The sequence below is a fragment of the Schistocerca serialis genome, chromosome 1, assembly GCF_023864345.2.
Source record: "Schistocerca serialis cubense isolate TAMUIC-IGC-003099 chromosome 1, iqSchSeri2.2, whole genome shotgun sequence".
Taxonomy (NCBI): Eukaryota; Metazoa; Arthropoda; class Insecta; order Orthoptera; family Acrididae; genus Schistocerca; species Schistocerca serialis.
In genome coordinates this window covers 761,201,601-761,227,113 of record NC_064638.1, presented here as the reverse complement: position 1 = coordinate 761,227,113, position 25,513 = coordinate 761,201,601, and the positions used below count along the sequence as shown (strand labels likewise).

Sequence of the window (25,513 nt, the reverse complement as noted above, 5' to 3'; positions counted from 1 at the left end):
GAAAAAACATGATAAGACACATTGTTAAAACATGTAAAGAAAAGACAAGGTAAAATTAAGGCGCCAGCAAAACACAAAAGCCCATGACAAAAAACAGAGACAAGCTGTGGCAGCAGGTGGCTATGCTAACAGGTTGTTGCTACAGTATTCATTCACCTCGTCGCCAATGTTGTTATGTCTAGGAATCCTGCATACTTGGTTCACTAGACAAACAGTCAAAAAACTTGTATTAATGAGTTTTATTATAAAAGACAATTACAATCACTTAACTTTATTATGTGTCGCAAGTGAAGGGCAACATGCAAAATAAGCAGTCTTCTTCAGAATAGACAAACACAAGTCTGTGTTACATAGAAATCACTAACAAAGTCGTTAATATTGAACCTGCTATCGAACTGGCTGTCACCAGTGTGGTGATTATGTCCTCTTCACATAGGAGGTGCTGCTGTGACATTGTTGTCCTGGAGGGAGGTCAGCAGCATGCAATTGGCTGAACTCTTCTCGTAGCCTTCTCTTCCCTGTCGTTCCTGACTGGCATGCCAGCACTGACTTCATGTCGTAAAATTTGCCTTGTAGTATAAGTAGGTGAAATTGGGGAATACTGAGATTAACGTTCCAGTTAACTTTATTCAGGCAATTGATATTTGCCAGAATATTATAATGCCTTAATTTAATTTTCCCATTAATTGTATATTGGGGGAGATGTTTTATAGAGAGCATGATCTCCACTTCTTCAAGTATACTGAGGACATGGCACTTATTTTCCTTGTGCAGCATTTTTAAATTACTGGGAAAATTAGTGACAGAATGCATCTGCCCATGTAAATGTGTGTGCAAGACTTTGAACTGGTTAAATTTTTGATCTGAATCAAGTTATCTTGTAAGCAGTGAAATGATGGTTGGTGTGTCATAGGAACATTTTCCAACTATCGAGGCCGTCTAGATAATGGTCAATCTCTGATAACTGTAACAGCTCCATATTGCAGTCTGAGCTGAATGCAGCATGCAGCAGACAATAACCTTGAAACACAGTATGACTCATATTAAGGTGCGAATTGCACTTTTACCAAAGAGTATATAATTAACATAAGTAATTAAGTATCACTAACACATGGAAGGCTAGCCTCTGAGAAACTATTTTTGGGTAGGGGCAAAGTATTTAAAGACTGGCATAATGACATTCTTTGGTTTTGGAAACTGCACATTTTTCTTTCTATAAAACTGTAGTGTGAAAAATTGCTTCAACAGATGCCCTGTTGGTTTCAATAAAAACTTTCTTTAGCTAAAAACTTTGTTAGTTAACACAGTAGAAAGGATTACAGATCTATTTTGTATGCCTCCACTTTGAATTACCAACTTACAAATAAAGTTGCCATACTTGAAGTTACGGAAATTTACACAAGGAGCAAAATAACTGATGATGGTCGAAGTAGAGAGGATATAAAATGTAGACTGGCAATGGCAAGGAAAGCGTTTCTGAAGAAGAGAAATTTGTTAACATCGAATATAGATTTAAGTGTCAGGAAGTCGTTTCTGAAAGTATTTGTATGGAGTGTAGCCATGTATGGAAGTGAAACATGGACGGTAACTAGTTTGGTCAAGAAGAGAATAGAAGCTTTCGAAATGTGGGGCTACAGAAGAATGCCGAAGATTAGATGGGTAGATCATATAACTAATGAGGAGGTATTGAATAGGATTGGGGAGAAGAGAAGTTTGTGGCACAACGTGACTAGAAGAAGGGATCGGTTGGTAGGACATGTTCTGAGGCATCAAGGGATCACCAATTTAGTATTGGAGGGCAGCGTGGAGAGTAAAAATTGTAGAGGGAGACCAAGAGATGAATACACTAAACAGATACAGAAGGATGTAGTTTGCAGTAGGTACTGGGAGATGAAAATTTTAAGTTAATTAATATTCAGAAAACTGACACAGGTTACCAGAAAGAATGAAATAAGGTCTTTCTAATGAGTAGTGTCAATACTCTCAAATCTACTGATTAGCTCATACTACTTTGACTATTACATGGTGTAACAATAATTCAGTTATCATATACTTTCCATTAACATAGTTCCCAGCAAACCTAAATATATCATTGTAATCAATGGATCAAAACTTCCACCTGAACAATAAAGTAACATAAAATATTTTACTAATAGTGTTTTGGCAGATTTAGGAACATACTGACTATGCACAATGTATACTAAGGAAAAAATTTAATGTTGCAAGTGGTGCAGGATAATAGCAGGTGAAGTGCTTCCACCGTGCTGTGTTTCAAACCACTGTATAATCTTTCCTTCTTGCATACACATTTATTGTGGTTCTGTTTTCTCTCTTCAGATTTGACAGTAGTGTGAGAATCCTATTTTGCTTGTCATTATCTCATAGGGTACACCTCAGCGATTTAAGCCCCGTTCATTACTAATGTAGTTTTCGCATGAATCATTTTTAGTTTCAATAATTTCTCTTTGCACTCATGACTATTCTAACTGGCTCTCTCTCTCTCTCTCTCTCTCTCTCTCTCTCTCTCTCTCCGCCCCAGAGATCAATGATAAACCATTAATCCTTCCTAACCTCCACTCTTAGCTTAGTTAATTCCTCAGACCATGGCACATTCCTTATCGTCCTTGTACCTGGGTAACTGGTGTAGCCGTCCCTATTATTTTGTTGATCACTTTATCTAAAACATCAGTTCTTTTATCTAATATCATCTACCTGCTTTTGAACTATCTTAAACTTGCTTCTAAGTTGTGGCCAATTTGCTCTTACAGTTGTAACATCTTCAATCTCCATAATTGCAACATTATTCAGTGAGGATGCTGCAAACTGCCTGTGTGTATTATATCAGGTGACCATCTAATTCAGTAAAAGTCACGCCATACTGTAATCCCCTTTACAGTTTACGTCTGCCTGCATTTTAGTGATGCACGTGTGTCCTTGAACTGTAATACAGACGCTTCTCATAAGCCACCTGCCTTAGTCCATGAGGAACTTATTTTTCCAAGTTTATGATGCCACAGTTAATTCACATTTTTGAATGAAGTTTATGGGGACATAGATGTTGAGTGGAAAGAAAAGAGACGTGTAGAACTGTCTTTCAAAATGTAAAAATAATCTCTCTCTCTCTCTCTCTCTCTCTGCCTGCTGGCAACTGCTCAAACAAACCTAGTGTAAACAATTGAGAGGTCATGCTCATTCCAAGTAGTTTGTTGTTATGAAGTATTGCATACTCTTTGTCCTAATGCCTATGTCACATTTAGCTGTTGGCAGATGTTTTGGCGTTCTGTAGTTGTAAATGGCTCATGTCCTTTGCAACTTAAATCTTACTTTATTTATTTTTTCTCTCATTTATGTTTTACTACTGCAGTATTAATCTGTAGTAACGGGATACAGTAATATTCTTTGTTACAGTGTCAGTTCCTACCAGTCAAACCTAGAAAAATTTAACCGGAAACTGTTGTTATTATTGTTGTGGTCTTCAATACAGAGACTGGTGTGATGCAGCTTTCTATGCTACTGTATCCTGTGCAAGCCTCGTCATCTCTGAATGACTACTGCAACCTACGTCCTTCCGAATTTGCTCTGTGTATTTATCTCTTGGTCTATCTCTAAGCTTTTTACCCTCCACACTTCCTTCCAATACTAAATTTATGATCCCTTGATGCCTCAGAACATGTCCTACCAACAGATCCCTTCTTCTAGTCAAGTTGTGCCACAAATTTCTCTTCTCCCTGATTCTATTCAGTACCTCCTCATTAGTAATGTGATCTGTCCATCTAATCTTCAGCATTCTTCTGTAGCACCAAATTTCAAAAGCTTCTATTCTCTTCTTGTCTACACTGGTTATCGTCCATGTTTCACTTCCATACATGGCTACACTCCACACAAATACTTTCAGAAACGACTTCCTGACACTTGAATCTATACTCGATGTTAACAAATGTCTCTTCTTCTGAAATGCTTTCCTTGCCATAGCCAGTCTACAGTTTACATCCTCTCTACTTCAATGACCACTTGTTATTTTGCTCTCCAACTACCAAAACTCATTTACTACTTTAAGGGTTTCATTTCCTCATCTAACACCCTCAGCATCACCTGATTTAATTCGACTACACTCCATTGTCCTCGTTTTGCTTTTGCTGATGTCCATCTTATATCCTTCTTTCAAGACAGTCAATTCCACTCAGCTGCTCTTCCAGGACCTTTGCTGTCTCTGATGGAACTACAATTTCGTCAGCAAACCTCAAAGGTTTTATTTCTTCTCCCTGGATTTTAATTCCTACTCCAAATTTTTCTTTTGTTTCCTTTACTGCTTGCTCAACATACAGAATGAATAACATTGGGGGTAGGCTACAGCCCTGTCGCACTTTCTTCTCAATCACTGCTTCCCTCTCATGCCCCTCAACTCTTATGACTGCCATCTGGTTTCTGTACAAATTGTACATAGCCTTTTGCTCCCTGTATTTTACACCTGCAACCTTCAGAATTTAAAAGAGAGTGTTCCAGTCAACATTGTCAAAAGCTTTTTCTAAGTCTACATATGCTAGAAATGTAGGTTTGCCTTTCTTTAACCTATATTCTAAGGTATGTTGAAAAGTCAGTACCGTCTCACGTTTCAACATTTCTATGGAATCCAAACTGATCTCCCCCGAGGTCAGCTTCTATCAGTTTTTCCACTCATCTGTAAAGAATTCGTGTTAGTATTTTGGAACCGTGACTTATTAAACTGATGATTTGGCCATTTTTGCACCGAAAACTAAAACATTGAAAAATTCCCAGAATTCAAAAAAGTTCCTGGATTTTTCTCGGGAATCTTCCAGATGAAAAAATTCCTGAGATTTCCTGGATTTCTTGGTTGTCCTAGGGCACACACACTATGATGTAGGAAGGTATAAGAAAATCAAGATCAGTCCAGTCTGTCCTAAACATCATCTTTCAACTACAGTATTGAGGTAATGAAAGGTAACATTGTGCTGAGTATAAGGGCGTGTGGAATTTAGTGGTAACAGATTTGTGGACGTAGCAGTCCAGGACGCCTATACAAGAGCAAGTGAAAGACAAATTGTGGTAAAGATGACTACCTGGCCATGGTGTAGATCCTTCCACCCTCTCAAAGTGAAACGAACATCATCTCACTCACCTCTTGATTATGGCACTGTCTTCTGATACACTGGTTCTTCTTCCAGCAAGGGAGCACACCAATGGGTGTGCAGTTTGTGCAGACAATAATTTTGTTGAAAATTTCCATTGAAATAACAACAGAAAAGGTACCAAACGCCAAATACATTATTGCCTTTGCTCTTCTCTTATCCCAAAATTTAGGGATATTGAAATTTTTTAAAAATAATATTTCAACTTTCAACAGACTTCTTACTTCGTAGTTGATAACATTTGTTTATTACTGCGCAATACATTTTATACATTTCCGATTTTTAAATCTACATTAGATATTCCACCACTTTTAACTGATATTGTTTAAAAACGTGAAGAAACTTAACAACTACATTGTTGGATATCCCTAGCCAAAACAACAACCATCAAAATATCTACGTTACTGAGCAGTCGAATCACTTATATTACTGAGCAACTATCCCAGAACCCACTACCAGTTGCAGGATGCCAATGTAATGGTTTCTGGGGGTGACAAAAATTTGTTTTCCAATATTTCAAATAATTGTAAACCAGATTTAAAAAAGCTGCCATAATCTACTCATTAAGAGACCGAGTCTTATGTTGAAAGATTAACAAAATACAAGTATTACAGTGAAACTGTGTGTTCATCTTCAGGCAGCATGATGGCTCACAAATACTCAGACTTTATTCAGTTCGTATTTGAGAATGAGAACACTTAGCGACTTCCAACAAACTTTACACATGATGCCAAATCTTTACAAAACTTTTTCTTGCTGATCTCCCCACAAAATGTTGAATGGATAAAAGTTTATTGCTTATTACATTTTCACTGTTCATGTAGTAAAACTTCAGCATCAGACGTGACATTTTAATTTATTACTTCTTTACTACAAACTAGTTGTAACAGAATTCACAGGCAGTATACACATATATCACTGAATGTACTTGCAAAATTATACCACAGTATGACACACAGTTCAGGAGGTATGACATCACAGACATTCTGATGGATGAAAGACTAGCTTCAGTTTAAAATGGCACACAGTAAGGTTTCTGTTGTGGATTGGCAAGAGAGCCAACCCACTATGAGAGGAAGCCGAAAGGCACACCTTTTAGCTCACACAGGCTGGCGTGAGGTCTGGAACAGGACAATGAAATGAGACTAACAAAAAACGTATGTAGCTGCTGGAATACTTAACTTTAATCCATAATTGGTGAACATCGCTCTTGACGGTACATGTTTTACAGCATCAATAGTAACTGGTAATGGCGCCTTGCTAGGTCGTAGCAAATGACGTAGCTGAAGGCAATGCTAACTATCGTCTCGGCAAATGAGAGCGTATTTTGTCAGTGAACCATCGCTAGCAAAGTCGGCTGTACAACTGGGGCGAGTGCTAGGAAGTCTCTCTAGACCTGCCGTGTGGCGGCGCTTGGTCTGCTATCACTGATAGTGGCGACACGCGGGTCCAACGTATACTAACGGACCGTGGCCGATTTAAAGGCTACCACCTAGCAAGTGTGGTGTCTGGTGGTGACACCACAGTTTCAACATCAGCATAACATTTTGAAATAGTACTTCTTTACTACTAACTCCATTTGCAACACACTTTGCAGACGGTATCTACACATGTTGTAGCGATTTGATAATTTTGGTGTAAATTCTAGAACCACTCAGCCTTCTACTGTCTCAAACACACGATATTTTACATGCGAGTGTGGAATGATAGTATCCTACCTACTGCACATCACATGTCTGTGTGTGCAGGTTTAAATTCAGTAGCAGGAAGAATGTAGACGCAGCAGTCGAATGGCACCGACAAGTACCTGTCGGGTGATCCATGGAAGTTTTAGTGAAAGTGTGTATGAGAGGACCATGGTGTATTTATGTAACTCTGTGATAATAGTGTCAGTCACTATTGTTAGTGAAAAAAGAACAGTTGAGAAGGTACTTTTGAAGAAAAACTTTAGTCTTAGCCTTGTTGAAAGGAAGACGTGTATTATGGTTCATGTTAAGACTGCACATGCTGCCTTAGCTAACTTTCTCTTATATATAAATTAGGTTGTTTCTAACATTTTGAGACATGAGAGGCTTACAAATCAGTATATATTTATATGAAGAGTGAGGTTTGTAATATGTCCAAAGTTCAAATATACGTCATTAGTTGAAGCAAATGAAATTGGTATGTCTAATTTTTATCAGTAGAGAGAGTCTTAAGAAATTTCTGTACCTAGCAGCATACTTCAGAGAAGAAAGTGAAAAAGAGTTTGCAGCAGCAGGCTAACCAGCAAGTAAAGTCAGCTGAGCATGTCAAGTAAGGCATCTCGTAAAAGAAGTGGAAGTTAGTATATTTACTTCGCACTTAAATTGTCATCCAAAGCCATTAGAACGTGGCAACCAGTGAGGAAGGACTGAAAAAACAGGAATTCTAAGACCAAAAAAGAGAAAATATGCTGTTGTGTGTTGCAATAGCAACTAAACCAAATACGACAAAGAATCTACTACAAGACAATGGAACATGCTCAAGTATATAAAGGAACAATGCAGACGTGGAAACCAACATTAGATGCCACTGGCACCAGCTGCTGTTCATCAGTGCTGACCTGCCTCCACATCCACTCACCAACGCAGGGAAGATTCTCCGACGGGTGAGCGTAAAACAGAACTTTATTGTTTTAGCACAAAGTGGTACAAAAGGTTTAGTGAACTTCATTAGTGTAGTTACCATACTTAAAGTTAGTTAAATGCTTACAAGATCAAAAGCTTGCAATAATATGGATAACATATGACAAGTCGAGGAAACTCAAGAACGAGCCATGGGTATGAAAGTTAGTAAGGAAGTGCCTGACTGGTCTGAGTTAGTAAATTTAATCAAGACTCAAAATGCGACTCTAAGTGAAAAACTAGATTCAGTACATTCTCAATTAAATAAACAGAGTGAAATTTTAAGTAATCAAGTGGCAAATATAAGTTTGTTAAATACCAAAATTGACTCAAAAAGCAAAGAACTTAGTAATTTATGCAAAGGCAAGGATGCTTTAAAGACTGAATTTGATGCCTTAAATAGTAAGATAGAGAATTTAACATTAGATTTAAAGTATGAATTGATGAGTTCCTTCACGATTCATGTAAATCAAATGTTCAATGACTTTAGTCAGAAATAGAGAATTGAATACTGAAGACAAATATAATAGTGTAGAATCAGAGCTTAATGAAAAGTTAGGATCCTTGGAAAATGTGTGTAATGTTATATTTAATGCTGTAAAGCAAGGGTTGAGTACTCTGAAAGAGTGTGTCGATAAGCAGGATAATTTAATGCCAATAACTCAATCGCAAATTAGAGGTGTTAATACACAAGTAGATAATGTGGAAAGGAACTTCAAAGAGAAATTAGCGAACTCTGATATCATAAATATAAGTACTTTGGAGGAACAGATTGAAGAAATTGTAGATCGAAAAGTTACCGAGAGAGTAACATCTGGAAATGTATCTCCTATTCTATCTTCTGAACTTAGTGATACTCAGAAAGATACAGATGACCTGTGGAAAGAATTTAAGCTCATCCAGGATAAAGTAGACAAATGGTTAACTTCACCTAATGTGGTATTAACTAGTGAAGTGATGACTCATCTGCAATGGGGGGCTAATTTAGGGTTATCCAGGCAATTCCCCAAATTTAAGACTGATGGAGATGTACATCCGACACATTTCTTGAAAAGGTTTAACTAAGCTTTGCCGAAAAATTGGGAAGACTCTAAAAAGATTTAATTTTCTGTGGGTTACTTTCTAGGAGAAGCCTCAGAATGGAGAACGGTAAATACTGAGACTTTTTCCTCTTGGGAGGACTTTCAAAAGAAATTTAAAGAGAAATACTGGTCTGACAGAGCTCAAGCAAAGTTAATATCAGGTCCATGGGAGCCGGGCAGAATCGTCTCTCCCCCAGGAATGTTAACATTCTGAGTTAAGGGGCAGTGGGATGACCGTCGGTCCTGAGTTGTTTTCGGTGTTTCTTCCAAAATACTTTTCCTGCACCCAATTCCTTTAAAATCTTAAACTATTCTGTTATCTATTCCTAAAATATTAAACTATCCTATAATCATAGTGCTTAGAAAACTGGATATGACTACAAGATAAAGAAAACTTAGGAGAATCACAGAATAAGAAAGAATGTGATATCGACATAAAATAAAATGAACAGAGTATTATATTTATGGATAATATAATATGAAGTGAATAATTAAACAACTGTGATATCATAGTGTATAAATTTTCTATTTTGGATAGAGTATTTTATACCTTTTATGAAATGTGATGTAAATGGGAGGGTTTGTATATGTTTTGAAAGGGGTGGGTATTGTAAATAAAAGCAAGGTTCACAAGAGCACATAAATCATGGCTAACACAAAATACACATCACACCTTTCAGACAACCCTTGCAAACAAGTGTGCCTGATTCTTCACCATTTGCCGTTTCAATAGGGTTACTAAGATTTCCTTCGGGGACCTCAAGGGTGAAGGTGGGAATGTCCGATCTGTAGGAGAAGATTTACACCAAACCTCCTCCGGCATCTCACTCAAGTACCTGAGGGGTAGGGATCCTGGGAAAGGAGGATGGGAAGAGTTTCCTGTCTTTGGGGCTATCTTCTTTCTCTTCTTAGATATTAGCAACTATATCCATTATTTTTTCCTTTCTTACTTCTCATTTGAGGACCTATCTATTTTTCCCCTCTTTCCATATTCACAATCTTCTATCGCTGAAGTCCATCCTCGTTTCCGTGGTTTCTAATAACCTACATCTTATCTTTAGATAAGAAGGCTGAAGAATCAGACTCCATGAACACACATCCGCATACACACAAAAATACATTTAGACACGAACATTGAAATTACAGACTATAAATCCTGTCACAATGTGAGAATCGCCAGGAATTGTAGGGGAAAGAATATGTGTACACAGGGAAATATTCCACATCATATATGTGTATACACACAAAATTCTAGCTTTCGCAACCAACGGCTGCTTCATCAGGAAAGAGGGAAAGAGAGGGAAAGACGAAAGGATGTGGGTTTTAAGGGAGAGGGTAAGGAGTCATTCCAATCCCGGGAGCGGAAAGACTTACCTTAGGGGGAAAAAAGGACAGGTATACACTCGCATACACACACATATCCATCCGCACATACACAGACACAAGCAGACATTTGTAAAGGCAAAGAGTTTGGGCAGAGGTGTCAGTCGAGGCGGAAGTACATAGGCAAAGATGTTGTTGAATGACAGGTGAGGTATGAGCGGCGGAAACTTGAAATTAGCGGAGGTTGAGGCCTGGCGGGTAATGAGAAGAGAGGATATACTGAAAGGCAAGCTCCCATCTCCGGAATTCTGAAAGGTTGGTGTTAGCGGGAAGTATCCAGATAACCCGGATGGTGTAACACTGTGCCAAGATGTGCTGGCCATGCACCAAGGCATGTTTAGCCACAGGGTGATCCTCATTACCAACAAACACTGTCTGCCTGTGTCCATTCATGCGAATGGACAGTTTGTTGCTGGTCATTCCCACATAGAAAGCTTCACAGTGTAGGCAGGTCAGTTGGTAAATCACGTGGGTGCTTTCACACGTGGCTCTGCCTTTGATCGTGTACATCTTCCGGGTTACAGGACTGGAGTAGGTGGTGGTGGGATGGTGCATGGGACAGGTTTTACTCTGGGGGCGGTTACAAGGGTAGGAGCCAGAGGGTAGGGAAGGTGGTTTGGGGATTTCATAGGGATGAACTAAGAGGTTACGAAGGTTAGGTGGACAGCGGAAAGACACTCTTGGTGGAGTGGGGAGGATTTCATGAAGGATGGATCTCATTTCAGGGCAGGATTTGAGGAAGTCGTATCCCTGCTGGAGAGCCACATTCAGAGTCTGATCCAGTCCCGGAAAGTATCCTGTCACAAGTGGGGCAATTTTGGGGTTCTTCTGTGGGAGGATGTGGGTTTGAGGGGATGAGGAAGTGGCTCTGATTATTTGCTTCTGTACCAGGTCGGGAGGGTAGTTGCGGGATGCGAAAGGGAGGGAAACATTCCACGTAGGAAAAATATATCTAAAAACAAAGATGATGTGACTTACCAAACGAAAGCGCTGGCACGTCAATAGACACACAAATGTTTCCCTCTATTATTTTTATATATATATATATATATATATATATATATATATATATATATATATATATAGAGGGAAACATTCCACGTAGGAAAAATATATCTAAAAACAAAGATGATGTGACTTACCAAACGAAAGCGCTGGCACGTCGATAGACACACAAACATACACACAAAATTCAAGCTTTCGCAACAAACTGTTGCCTCATCAGGAACGAGGGAAGGAGAGGGAAAGACGAAAGGATGTTGCTCTATATGTATGTCTGCTTGTGTCTGCACACGTGCGGATGGATATGCGTGCGCGAGCGTACACCCGTCCCCCCCTCCCCCCAAGGCATGTCCCCCCGCCCCCGGGACCGGAAGGGGGGGAGGATGGGGAGTCGTTCCGGTCCCGGGGGGACTTGCCTTGGGGGGAGGGGGGCCGGGTGTACGCTCGCGCACGCGCACGCATATCCGTCCGCACGTGTGCAGACACAAGCAGACATACATATAGAGCAACATCCTTTCGTCTTTCCCTCTCCTTCCCTCTTTCCTGATGAGGCAACAGTTTGTTGCGAAAGCATGTGAGTTGTGGTGAAACGAGCAAAGAAAGAAAAAGAAAGCAGGAGTGGCATTAATCATACTGATCATTAGTAAATGTCAGTTTAATAAATACTCTGACGAATTTTAGGATAGTGGGACTTGAATGGTATACACAGACATAGTATCTACTACGAGTATAGAAGTTGAGAAGTGGAGGGGTACTCCAGGGAGTAAATGAAGCTGTAAAAAGTGAATGCAAAGTGTAAAATAGATTTTTATTTTTTCCACAGAATACTTAATTGTAGTATACATAGGAATGTATACTAGGGTAATGAACGATGAGGCCTACTCAGAAAGAATGAGGGGGGGGGGGGGGCGTACCCAGCATATGCTAAGTATATAGGGCAGGCGTACCTACACAGAGCTAGGACGACCTGTGGCCTAAAACATATGAATGTTTTACAACGGGGAATACCTATCAGAATGGAAAGAGGAAGTGCTCTCATAAGGTCAAGCCACAAGCAAGGTATAGGTACTGATCCTAGGAGAAGGGGACAGTATCATGACAACAGTTACGAATTTTATAGGAATTATTCTGGAAAGCTTGAAATCTATGCACAACTAGCATTGTTACATTTCATGTAAGTTTATGAGTGTCAAAAAGAACACTTTCATATTGCCCAGAGTTACTCCAAACTATGAAAAATAGTAAAACTAGTATATACTAAGGAAAAGTAGTACAAAAAATGAGAATGGACAGTAGATTACTCATGTGTCATGAACATGTGGAGTTCACTATTGGAAGTATAGAGGGGAAAGGAAAAAAAAAAAAGAAGAAAGAGAGTCCACACAATTCTTAAATATTAGAAGAGCTCATTAGAACCTCAAGTGAGTGCTCATATCTTAATATCAAAGTAAAGTAAAAACAGAATAAGGAAATGCTCATCTAAAAATTGTTCTAGAGAGAAAAAAATATTGTTATAGAAGTGAAAGATGTAGGTATAAATATGTATAAGAAAAGTATGTTGTTATGAGTGATATTATTTACATAATGATTATGTATAAAATATCAAGTGTCTGATCTGAGGGGGGTGGGGGAGATATGTAGTGATTCGAGAATTTTGGTGTGATTCTAGAACCACTCAGCCTTCCACCATCTCGAACACCCGATATTTTAGATGTGAGTGTGGGACTATAGAATCCTACCTACTGCACATCACGTCTGTGTGTGCAGGTTTAAACTTAGTCACAGGAAGAATGCAGACACAGTGGTCGAACAGCACCTGTTGGGTAATCCATGGAAGTTTTAGTGAAAGAGAGGATCATGGAGTATTTATGTAACTCTGTGATAATAGTGTCAGTCACTAGTGTTAGTGAAAAAAGAACAGTTGAGAAGGTACTCTTGTAGAAAAACTTTAGTCTTAGTCTAGTTGAAGGACAGACATGTATTATGGTTCATGTTGAGGCTGGACATGGCTTTTAAGCCAACTTTCTCTTATATGTAAATTAGTTTGTTTCTAATGTTTGGAGACACGAGATGCTTACAAAGCAGTATAATTTATATGAAGAGTGAGATTTGTAATATGTCTGAAGTTCAAATATACGTCATTAGTTGAAGCAAATGAAATTGGTATGTCTAATTTTTATCAGTAGAGAGTGTCTTAAGAAATTCCTGTACCTAGCAGCATACTTCAGAGAAGAAAATGAAAGAGAGTTTGCAGCAGCAGGCTAACCAGCAAGGAAAGTCAGCCGAGCATATCAAGTAAGTCATCTCGTAAAATAAGTGGAAGTTAGTATATTTACTTCGAACTTAAATTGTCATCCAAAGCCGTTAGAATGTCACTCCATGTACTTGCAACATTATACCACTGTGCAACAAACAATTCAGGAAATGTGACATCATAAACATCAAGATGCATGAAAAACTTGTTTTTGCTTAAGATGGTGCACAAATTACCCAGACTACATTTAACCAGTGTTTAGGAATGAGAGCACTAAGAAACTTCCAACAAACTTTAAGCATACTTTCAAACCTTCTCTTAAACTTTTTCTCGATTGCATGTGTAATGTCAAATATTTAACAGCTTAACTGATATTTAAAGTAATAAGGTGTCTGAAGCTATTTTACACATGATAGTTTGATTCTTTAAAGAATCTGGCAATTCCTGTTGCATATCTACCTAGTAACATACCATTAACACCTCTCTTAAACACAATACTGCACTAGATTTTGAACTTCCTTGTACCCTAAAATTGGAGAATGTCATTACATACCACAACTCATCAATCTAAACATTCTTTTCCTTTGCTTCTGGTACCCAGTGGAAATGTACCTGCAGCCATGCTAGTCTTTGTCAGATACACATTTTGCGGAGGTGGCATTTGTCCCTCATTTCAAGTAGATGGTTCAGGATTATGTGACTGCTCACTAGCTGTTGTCCAGCACTCAGCTAATGAGTGATTTGCTGCACTGTTGAATTTGCTGCGCTGTTGACTGCCTATATGCTGTACAACCCACTGTAGCTGAAGGCAACTCTACAGTAAAATGTGCCAACTTTTCAAATTTAAGTAACACTTCCTGACCCTACTCTCTTGTCTGTAAGCAAACAGCTTACCATTAAACATCCAAAACAATCATAGCACAAATTTCTACACAAAGTGAAATCCTGTTCAGATATCCACATTGGCTTATGGAATTATACTAGCACCTTGCTGTTCATGAGTTTTCACTCTTGCTACCAGTATTAAGAATGACTCACCTGATTCATAACCACCGTAAACTAGTAGCTTCTACTGAACGTTTCGGTGCTTGACTGTACAGGGCACTGTTATTCTGACCATGCCATATGTGATGTGTGTCCTTTTAATTTCACAGTATTTTATTGTCTCACATGTTCTTGGTATACTGAGGAATAAATACACTCAGAAAGCCGTCAATCACTCACCTTACCAATGGTTCAAAGGGTTTCAGCTGAAATACTGGAAGAAGGTATAATAATGTATGCCCAAAACCTGACAAAATTATCAAGTGAACCATTTATTATTTCAAAAATAAATGCCATAACTGTTAACCCATTTATCCCACTGTGAGACAAGATGGTCAATGCCACACAGAAAAATGTTTGTGGTTGCCTATGGAACCATGACTGAACGCAAGTGTGCACCTCTTTGTCTGAAGCAAATTGACAGCCACAAATATCTTTCTTAAGGGGTATAAAAATACAGAAATTGCATGAGGAACAATTGAAACTGTAGGAGGATTTATAAGGACTTCCCAGCAAAACTTCTACTGAGTAGTCAAAACAACAGGTAAACCAAATCCAGGAAAGTCTTTGACTGCAAGGTCCTGTTGTTCAATGACTTTCTGGAACATACATCACAGTTAATGCAAAAAGTGGTACATGGACATTTTGCAAAAGGTGAACCATGTCAACAAGTCCAAACACTGAGTAATGTTGACAGACAGCATCAATATGTTACAGGATAATGTCCACCCAAACATTGCCAAGTTTGTTTTGAATACACTGCAGATGTACTGCTGGGAAGCCCATACATACCCTCCATACAGACCTAATATGTGATTTTCATATTTTTGGAGCACAAAAGAAAGACATTCATGGCTGTCAATTTGATTCGAACTAAAATGTGGCGCTGACCATCTTGTCTCAGAGAGAGATATATGCATTAACGGTTACGGTGATTATTTTTGAAATAATGAACAATTTACTTGTTACCACTGGTCTGGTTTTCATTAGACTGGCCCTTATAATTGTGGAAGTACTCTAACAGATTGTCTTCTTAAACTAACAAGGTTGCCACTACAGTTTCTGTAATACTCCTTTTATTGCTTACTATACCCACAGCACAGTAAAATTTATCCAGAAGGAAAAATAATAAATAAGGTACCAACTCTCATCAGGAAGATAACTGGATGCAGAATTTGATACAAAATGCACACTAATATATGAAAAGGAATTCAAATACAAATCACTCACTAAATGTTTAATTAGTTTTTGAAAGGACAGGTTGGTACTCACAACAAACAGTTCTTTTGTTGCAGTGTAACAGGTGAAAATCAATATCTTTTTATCATCAGGAATTGAAAATTGATGAATATGGAAGTTCATGGGGATTATAACGGATCTTTTACGTTGGGATAAATTTATTTTATTTTTTGTTAGATGTTCTCGTTAAATAGCTGAATAAATTGTAATTAGGAATAATTTAATTAAGCAGAGTACAAAAGATAAAGTCAAAGAGATGTTCATTGGGTGGACATTGTCGTAATGTAGCGTCACTGCATTGTTTGGTTGTTAAAACAAGTCGTTTGTGTTCCGTTCTGCTGTTCGGTCGTGTGCGTATCTGAAAGGAATTAATTTGTGGACTATAATAAACTTTCACATAATAGTTACGATTCAATGTTCCGACAAAAGGGGTTAACGTCAGTGTTAATTTGAATTGTGGGCGACAGGATTAGTTTTGGTAGATACGTGAAAACGGACGTAACGAAAGTTGTTTGCATATCATCCTTGAACGTGACTTTTTATTTAATTAATGATTGCAGGCTCACTAAAAGCTATTTTCTCATGATTAGGATCAATCCCTCTTTCCTCCAAGATAGTGATCATTAACATTTATGTCATAAGAAAAAGGATTATTAATAAAAGTAATATTAAATGACAATTACGTGTTGTTCCGTTAGTGTGGAACTGACGTAATATCTCTGAAATGACATTGATATATAATTTGTGTTAAATACTGAACTGAGATAGGAAGTAAATTGAAATTAGTGAACATTTGCTACTGAAACTATAGAAGCAGAATCGCTTAAGGTTTCTCTTCTCTAAAATGGCAAAATAGGTACGAACTTTAACTCAATAGTCGACATTATGTATTGCAAAGATATTAGCATTTCATACTTATTTTGATGACGCGCTGTTAAACAAAGGAACGTTGAGTATCTGTACGAGTAATAAAATTAAATCTAAAAACATAATTAATAACAGCGAACTCCGCTTTAACAAACTGTATTGCGTGTCATCATCGGGCAATAACTGCTCAACCCTGCGAGACTTGTGTGGTGAAATTAGAAGTCGGGCATATATAACAAACTTAAAAATCCATTCAAGCTACAGTGGAGTCGGCACAACGCGACGTGGGCAGTTATAGGATTCAACCTTTCAGTTAATTCTACTAATTATACAAGCATAATACATACATTATTTTGGAACTTCTTTATTTCACTATTTATATATACATAGGCATAATTTTCATCATAAAAATTCAATAAAATATATGCAATCACTTTTTAATAACTTTGTTATCACAAAAATAGAAAGCTCAATGCTATTCATATACTCAGAAAATAGTGTCAGGCTTGTTTCATTCAAATTCTGCAAGGTGATAGCAACAGTCTAATTCCATCTAACATAAGAAGTAACAATCATTCTGAATAACTGAAAACACTGATATGACAAAGCTACACAAAATTACAACCCAATACAGAAGGCAACAACGACTTAACAGATACATCATGACACAAAAGTATAGCTCAAACACATATTAAAAATGTAGTATATACATATATTTGCTACATTAATAAGCTTAAAGTACTCACACAGTAGTCATGAAAACTTTTTGGAAATGTAATCACACTTTGGTGTTCTAGTTCTTATGGTCATTTACTTCAGCTATCAACCCCTTTATAACTAAATATTATATCAAATAACTTTGCAAGTTTTTAAATGTCAGATCAAAAATATCCTTAATTTTCTTTTTGTAATTAGTACATAACACGATTCATGGACATGTGCTGAACTGCAACAAAGCAAATTTTTGTGCTGTTGCATCATTCCAGACAATCAATGTTGTGTTTAACATCACAAAGTGTATGAACCAAAGGCTTGTCATTAGCTGTGGCTTATGGACTTGATACTACATATGTGACAGTGTAAAAATTGCACACATTCTTTAAATTGAATTATTAATAATTATTACAGAATAGGCAGCAATCTCTCAAGGATTTTCTCTGTTGTAAGACATTCCTCATACTCTCCCTTATTCTAAATAACAACACACCTCTTCAATAATCTGGGACAAATCACAATGTCCCTCTCACAAAAGCACAAATGGCAATTTTTTTCTAAACAACTTACTGGTCAACACAAGTAATATATTTTCCCCATTAGCAGTTTATGAGAGTCAAAACCGTATCTCGGCCTAAAACAGTGTAATAGATGCTAAATATAATGTACGCAATTTCATCTCTCATGTTATTGCCACATTATTTAAGATAATTTTATTCGGTTTTATAACTTAATGCACAAAATATTTTGACCTATTACCATTCTTACACTAACCAGAACTTCATGGATTCTATGAGATTGTACAACTCAGTACAACAACAAAAAATTGTGGATCAGTAGACAATTTTTTTACAATACCAATTATGGAGAAAATGCTGATCAAATACAAAAGGATATGTTAGCTTATTAGAATCCAAACTACAGTGAGACGTCAAAAAATTGCAATTGTGAAATTTCAAACAAAAGATTCTGCAAATGTAATGGACAGTCAGGTATGAAAGGAATGTGAGGAGCAGTTTTACACGAATAAAGTCAGTACTAGGTAGAAAATGAGACAAAGGGAAATGGAAAAATATGAAAATAGAGATAATGTGTGTGATGGAATAGCATACAGAAAAGGAGGGTTGATGACCTTATGGTGAAAAACGACTGCAATCCACAGATAACTTTTCACTCAGCCAAATTGTTCAGTCTTTGTGATGCTTGACTACAGTTAATATTTGCTTTTATTTGTGTTTGCCACTTTTTTACAACTCACTTCTCAGATGAATCCTAGCACATCAGTCGTCTGAATGTTCAACACAAATGTCTTGTTACAGTTCATTAACATGTTCATGTAATCTAATTACAGGCAATTTTTGAGCAGACATTAAACAAATTTAATTTAATATTATTGAATCACAGAAATCACTATATTTATGGTAACAAGCACTAATGATACACACTAATGGAGGAAATTTGCAGCTTACAATAATGTGAATTATTTGCAAAATAAAACCTCACATTTCTGAAAATACAATGCACAATACCCTGCACAGAATAACAACAGCAATCTCAGTATGCAAAAGCCAAATCAGTAAGTTTTTCCAGTGGAACATCATTTTTTTTTTTTAATTAAATTGCATTAATACTGAAGAAAATATAATTACAAACAGCATTGGTTGCATAAAAAAAGTATCTAACTAAGTCAATGCAGCTTTCTGATCTGCATATAAAATAAACACTATTAATGGATACATAGTGATATCCGTACAGGTATGGTGACTCATTGCATATGTACAGCCTTAAAAATACAGCAATGTGTTCACAGATCGAAGAATGTCTTTCAAAATAAATAACTGCTTGGTGGGAAACAAATGTCCACTGCTTTGCTAAGTAAGATTTTAAGTAAACACGCTGGCTCACTATCACAATTACATTTGCAGTACATCAAAGCAGTGCAACAGGAACTATTGATAATGTAATTTAATCACTAAAAATCAAGTGTGCAAAACTTTAGAATTCATTAAAAACTCTATCTACTCAAGACTATTTACATATAACATAGCAGTAAACATTTCACCATAAAATGCCACATATGAAAAGACTGATGTTTACAAAATATAGAAGTAAAAGGACTAATATGGCAAATCTATACCAAATAAAATGTTGTTGAAGTTTCTGCATTAAACAATGAGGACTGAAACCTCCTTATGAAACAGATGCTGTGCCACACAAACTAATATTCATAAAATCACTCCATAAAACATATTTAGACAAAATCCACTGTTTTAGCAAGCAATGGAGTTCATTTTAGCAGGTAATACAACTGCTATGTAGATTAGCCAAAAAGCAAGCACTTTTTGGTGCAGATTAAATTTCTATTTCAGTTTTGTCAGCAAAAAATAGCTGAATAATGTTCTCACTAAAAGCATTGCAATTATATTTCTGTCAGTTTTATACAATTACAAAAAACAGTCTCCATATAAAACTATTACACAAGTCTTCAAAGAGTCCCTCTGAAGCAATAAAGTAATAGTATGATTCAAATCACAAAAATTTTCCTGCTCTTCACCAAGTAAGAAAACAAATTTAGCAGAATATTTTTTATAGGAATTAAATAATTTTTCCTCCACTGATGCATTAAACTATTACACAATCTTTGCTGCAATTAAGCAGTTCATATACTGGACAGCAATTTGCTAAACACAACATGTCAAAGCCCCCCCAGACACAGACATTAGGCACTGAGAATTTGATAGGTTATTTTTGGATTCTAATTTTTGTGCTTGATTGCATCATTGGTAAAATGTAATGCTCAAATCCTAATCATTTCTTCATCGCTCTCACCAAATCCAGTATCAGCTGAAGCATTCATCATCCTCACTTCTCCACCCGAACTGAGCTGTAACAAAACAAGTCCTAACATTAGTATTATTCAATCTATCCTTAACAGAAAGTGAAATTATTCATTTATATTAAAGGCCTGCAAGTCTCTCTCTCTCTCTCTCTCTCTCTCTCTCTCTATCTATCTTAACACACACACACACACACACACACACACACACACACACACACACAAAGCTTTGGTAATCATAAAAGCAGAATGCAAATATTAATGCTGTAAAGCAATATCATCTTTTTGTGCCTCCTGACTGTTCAATGCTGCTGTCTTTACTCATTTCACAGTTTGTATTCCACTTGGAAATTTCCATGATAGGATTTAAAACCATGAAATGATTTTCATGTATCTGGCACAGTTAACTGAATACATATTTCATTTATTGCTTGTCCTCTTTTTATAGAATGGACACTGTGTGAAACACTGTTTATTGACTTTCAATCCCTAAGTGCAAAGACTTCCAAGGCCAGTAGCAATCTGAGCAGAATTCCTCTATGCATTAGGCCGTATCATTTTGGAAATCACTTAAAAGTGATGATTCAGCCATCTTTGCAGTGTTTCTCTTCAGGGTGACTAAACTGTTGGTTCCTTATGATGGTCTTACCTAAATACCACCCTATTTTTGTCATCACTTGACAACCAATGTCACTTTCCTTAACATCACACGACAATTCAAAATCCATGAAAAGTCTCTTCGGGTTTGCTACCGGATCCTAAAATCAACTTGACTCGATATTTCAGCGATCCAACTGGTCACCATCTTCAGGAAAATGCTGCTTCTGCTGATGAGTCCCGCTGAGAACTAACGCCAGGTTGCAAATTGACGTCCTATATAGTCCACCATTCAGTACACGGCGCATGTGCCACCCATCACGGTTTCTGCCTTCCAAAACAGGGATGGTGGCGCCGCCCTTAGTGAAACACTGCTGGCAATGATATATCGCAATCAAGGCCGCACCGAAGAACATTCAGTTTTGATGCAAGATAATACAGGATTCCACGTCTTGATAAGAGGAAACCCATTGTCTCTGTTAATTAAATCATCAGCCAACCTAATTTCAATCGCCTCTTTATAGACACTGTTCCAAAAACCGGAAATGTTGGCAACCACCAAAGTTTCCTCAAATTTCATATTGTGTCCCTCATTTAGGCAGTGTTCTGCTACCGCCGATTTTTCCGGCTGTTGTAGCCTCGTATAACGGCGATGTACCACACACCTGTCATGCACTGTGCGAATCGAATGGCCAATGTAAGCTTTCCCACATTGACATGGAACAATAAGATTGGACGAATTTTAAGGAATTTTAACATTAAGAGTGTGTTCCATCCACCTTCTAAGATTAGGGCTCTGCTCGGACCTGTGAAGGATGATTTGGGGCTAAAGAAAACCGGTGTGTACAAAATTTTCCTGAAGATGGCGACCAGTTGGATCGCCGAAATATCAAGTCAAGTTGATTTTAGGATCCGGCAGCAAACCCGAAGAGACTTTCAAGACTTATTACGCCGGGAAAGCCTACGTAATCACATTTCAAAATCCAGAGGCCTCCGCAAGGGTAATGAACTAGCAGACAGTTGGCAGGCAATGGTGAATTGGCATTTTGTAGCCACGGGCAGTTTTTTCCTAGAGCAAGACGTCAATGCCACATGGCAGCTCTCTCATGATGACTTGTTTATGGACATCTAAGTTTTGAGGAACTGCTGGCTGGCAAATATGAATGAGTGTTGTACATTAGACCGGAATCATCGCCAGCATCACACTGCGGTTAGAGCATTTAATTGCCTTGCCCCCCCCCCCCTCTCCCCCCCGACTGGTTTGATGCAGACCACTATGATTACCTCTCTTGTGCCAACCTCTTCATATCAGGATAGCACTTACATCCAATATCCTATTTTATTTGTGACATCAATCCAATCTCTGCCTTTTGCTAGCTACTCTACAGCTCCTCTAGTACCACACAATTTATTCCCTTACATAATAACTCATCATACCATTTCGTCCCTTCTTATAAACAGTGTCTTCCACATTTTTCTTTCCTTGTCAATTCTGAAGATAAACACTCATTTTTTATTTAACCTGTCCACTTAATTTTTAACATCCTTCTATAATAAACTTCTTCTGGGCTTCAATTTTCCGGTTTCCTCATAATTCATGATATACCTCGATACATTTCTGTGCTCCAGATGTACATTCTCAGAAATTTTTTCCTTGAATTAAATATAATATTTGATACCAATACACTTCCTGTGGCCAAGAATATTCTCTTTGCTTGTTCGAGTCTGTTTTTATGTTTCCCTTACTTTGTCTATCACACATTTTGATTCCAAGGTATCAGAATTCCTTCACTTAATCTACCTCACAGTCCCCAGTTTTAAAGGTTGCTCAGCACTATTCTCATTACCTTCATCTTTCTTCAGGTTACTCTCAATCCATATTTTGTGTTCAGTAGACTGTTCATTCCATTCAGTATCTCCTGTCTTTATCACTCTGACTGAGCAATGTCATTGTTGAATCATGGTATTCTTGCACTCATAATTTCAACCCCACGCTTCAACTTATGTTTTATTTCTACCACTGTTTCTTCAACAAACAGACTGAATACCAGGGCAGAAAGGCTTACATTACGTTTGGTCAAATGTTTGAGTGGAGCAGAAACATGACTCCCAGAAGTTACACAAGTGATTTTTGTCCTAATTTTCATAGCCAAATGAAGAGCGGTAAATGAACATCAAGATGATACAGAAAAACTTTCAGTGATTTGATGGAAAACTGAAATATTTCATGAACAGCAGCTGCTATGTAAATAAAATGTCAAGTAGTTGCAGATACATGAAAGACCTAAATGGGAAGCAAAAACAGTAATCTAAAACAGATTAATGACAATAATTTTAAAAACCTTTTTACAATATATATGACACCACTTGAAAAGAGAACAAATCACACTGCAGTTACAAAACTGTAATGAGCGAATGGAAACTTGCTAATAACAATTGAATGTAATGGGTATGTAAAAATACACAGCAAATGTAATAACAAAAGATAAATCAGTGCCACATCCAAGAATGCTCATAACAGCAGGGTAAACAAAAATGCAGGAACATTAATAAAATAATTCCAAATGAAAAAGGGATTCCTGTGACATGGCCAAAGAAGCACCCTGCACCACATGTATGCTGCAAATGCCAGAGGGCTGCAGAGCCCAGGCATCAATTTAGGTATTGCAATAGTTTCTAATGGGATCCATCTACTAGCAAGTTCCCATTAGTTCTTTAGTGTTTTATAACTGCAGCGTGATATGTTCTCTTTTTAAGTGGCATCAAATATATTTTAATAAGTTTTTAAATTGCTGATATTAAGCAATGTAATTATTACGTGGACAGTATATCGTGGCAGTCAGCCACGACAGTAAACAAACGAGAACTATGACTGCTCGAGGGGAGAGGTGCAGTGCGGGGAAACAAGCCCCGCCTCCTGCTCAAAGAGCTGCCATCCTACATCCACATTCTGCACAAAAGCATAACTGACGTAATGATCATAGGGATCATTGATTCCTTTTGTTGTGGTGAGAGTCGCACTCGAATACCTTTATCCATCAGGATTAGTCTCTTCATTCTTAAGAAAAGAAAACAAGTAATCCACAACACAAAGTAAACTGGAGTACACAAAGCATTTGGTGGTGGCTACACTGCATTTGTTTGCTGCGGCTGGCAGCAGTAGTTCAGGCCCGATCTCTACTGGTATCTTACACAACCATAGCTCAAAACACTCCCCACCTAAAACTGCCATGATATAGTGTTCGCATAATAGTGTAATCTGTTTATGTTTGAGTCTTTGTGCTATCTAGCCCATACCCACAATCAGTTCTGTTCCTGTGTTGGGAGGACATGCTTAGCTGGTCAGTCTCTACACTACAAGCACATGTTGTATGCATGACTTTGTGCTGTGTACATCATGATGAGCCTGTTTTAATACTTGGAAGGTACATAACTGGTCTACTATTTTACCAATTTTTATATTCCCATTTCTCCCACCACCCATCATTAACCTTGGTTAATTTTACATTTCTATTTTTTCTTCTTGTTACGTCTTTTATGAATCTGAAAAGATCCTTGATGAGCAGATATTATATCCAGAATATTCTTATTCCTATTCAATGCCTTTTAGCAGTAACTGATGGCTGAAGCTTATCCTATTACTGTCCCTTGCATGCAATGCTGCACAGCTTAGAACCATGCCTCAGTTTTGTCATATTAATTTTTCTATGTCTCCAGATAATCTGATGATACCCTACAGGGACGAGATGTTAACTGTTATTAATAAAAACAATTTTGCAACCGCAGCTGTTTTCATTCAAAAACATTCAAACTGGGTTGCAGTGTCAGACAGCCAAAATGAAATGGAGCCAATATTAAGGAATAGAACTTATTTTAAAACAATTTTTTCACTTCGCTATTGTTGATGAAAAGATTATCAAATTTGTGGAAGATACAGTTGCTATGTGTAACAAATATACAACAAGTGGTACGATAAATTTCAACAGTATTTATCTTTCTAAAGCATTGGCTGGAAGTGCTGTAGATCAAGCTGTTTTATTATTTTACTGATTTGAAAATCGTCGGCAGCTACATATAAAACCTAGAATCTGTAGTATGAACACACAAGAAAAAGTTGTCAAACATCTACAACTCATGGAACAAATGGAAAACGAAATTATTAGTTATAGTGAAGGTCATTATTGACCTGGGAGGGCGTATCTCCTTTAGGAAATAGTCTAGATTATTATTTTTTTTAAAGTGAAAATCAGATGATACTATGCATATTGTAGCATTAAAACTATTAAAATACACAGCATGCCTTGTTGTAAGATGTGCTATGTCGTGATATGCCAGCAATGGTTTGTACAAATCCATAAATCCTAATGAATTCTATTACACTGTATCACTCAACAAACTTGTTAATGTAATTATTTCTTTTTGTATTCATTTTAATAAATACAATTCAAAATTTCTACCATGTTGATGAATTTAAAATACAGAAAATTTTGTAATTTTTTGTATCACTTGGGATTCTCATGAACTGAAATAATTCGAAAATTTACTCAGAATTATGTTCCTCACCTTTTGTGCTATAAAAGGTTAAGATCATAAACTGTCATTTCAACACAGGTAATCTGAAAGTCAAACCCAGCATTCTGCTTCTTGATTATGAGTGACTGTAAGGGAATTTACCTGATATGGCAGGTGATACCATGTATTTA

The 25,513-nt window shown here is 37.2% G+C and overlaps 1 protein-coding gene across 8 annotated transcripts in view; it reads right to left on the bottom strand.

The window, feature by feature from the left end:
• LOC126482314 (cation-independent mannose-6-phosphate receptor) overlaps positions 1 to 25,513 on the bottom strand; it is a 768,212-nt gene that overhangs the window by 122,649 nt on the left and 620,050 nt on the right. For 2 of the 8 annotated variants that reach the window (XM_050106399.1, XM_050106373.1), the window contains one exon: positions 17,008 to 20,261. The exons of the other annotated variants lie outside the window; for them this stretch is intronic. Coding sequence is in view for 1 of the 2 variants with exons in the window: in XM_050106373.1 (XP_049962330.1) it covers positions 20,175 to 20,261 (87 nt within the window). In the remaining variant the exon portion in view is untranslated. Of the gene's footprint in view, positions 1 to 17,007; positions 20,262 to 25,513 lie in introns of those variants that run through there. 8 annotated transcript variants of the gene reach the window in all.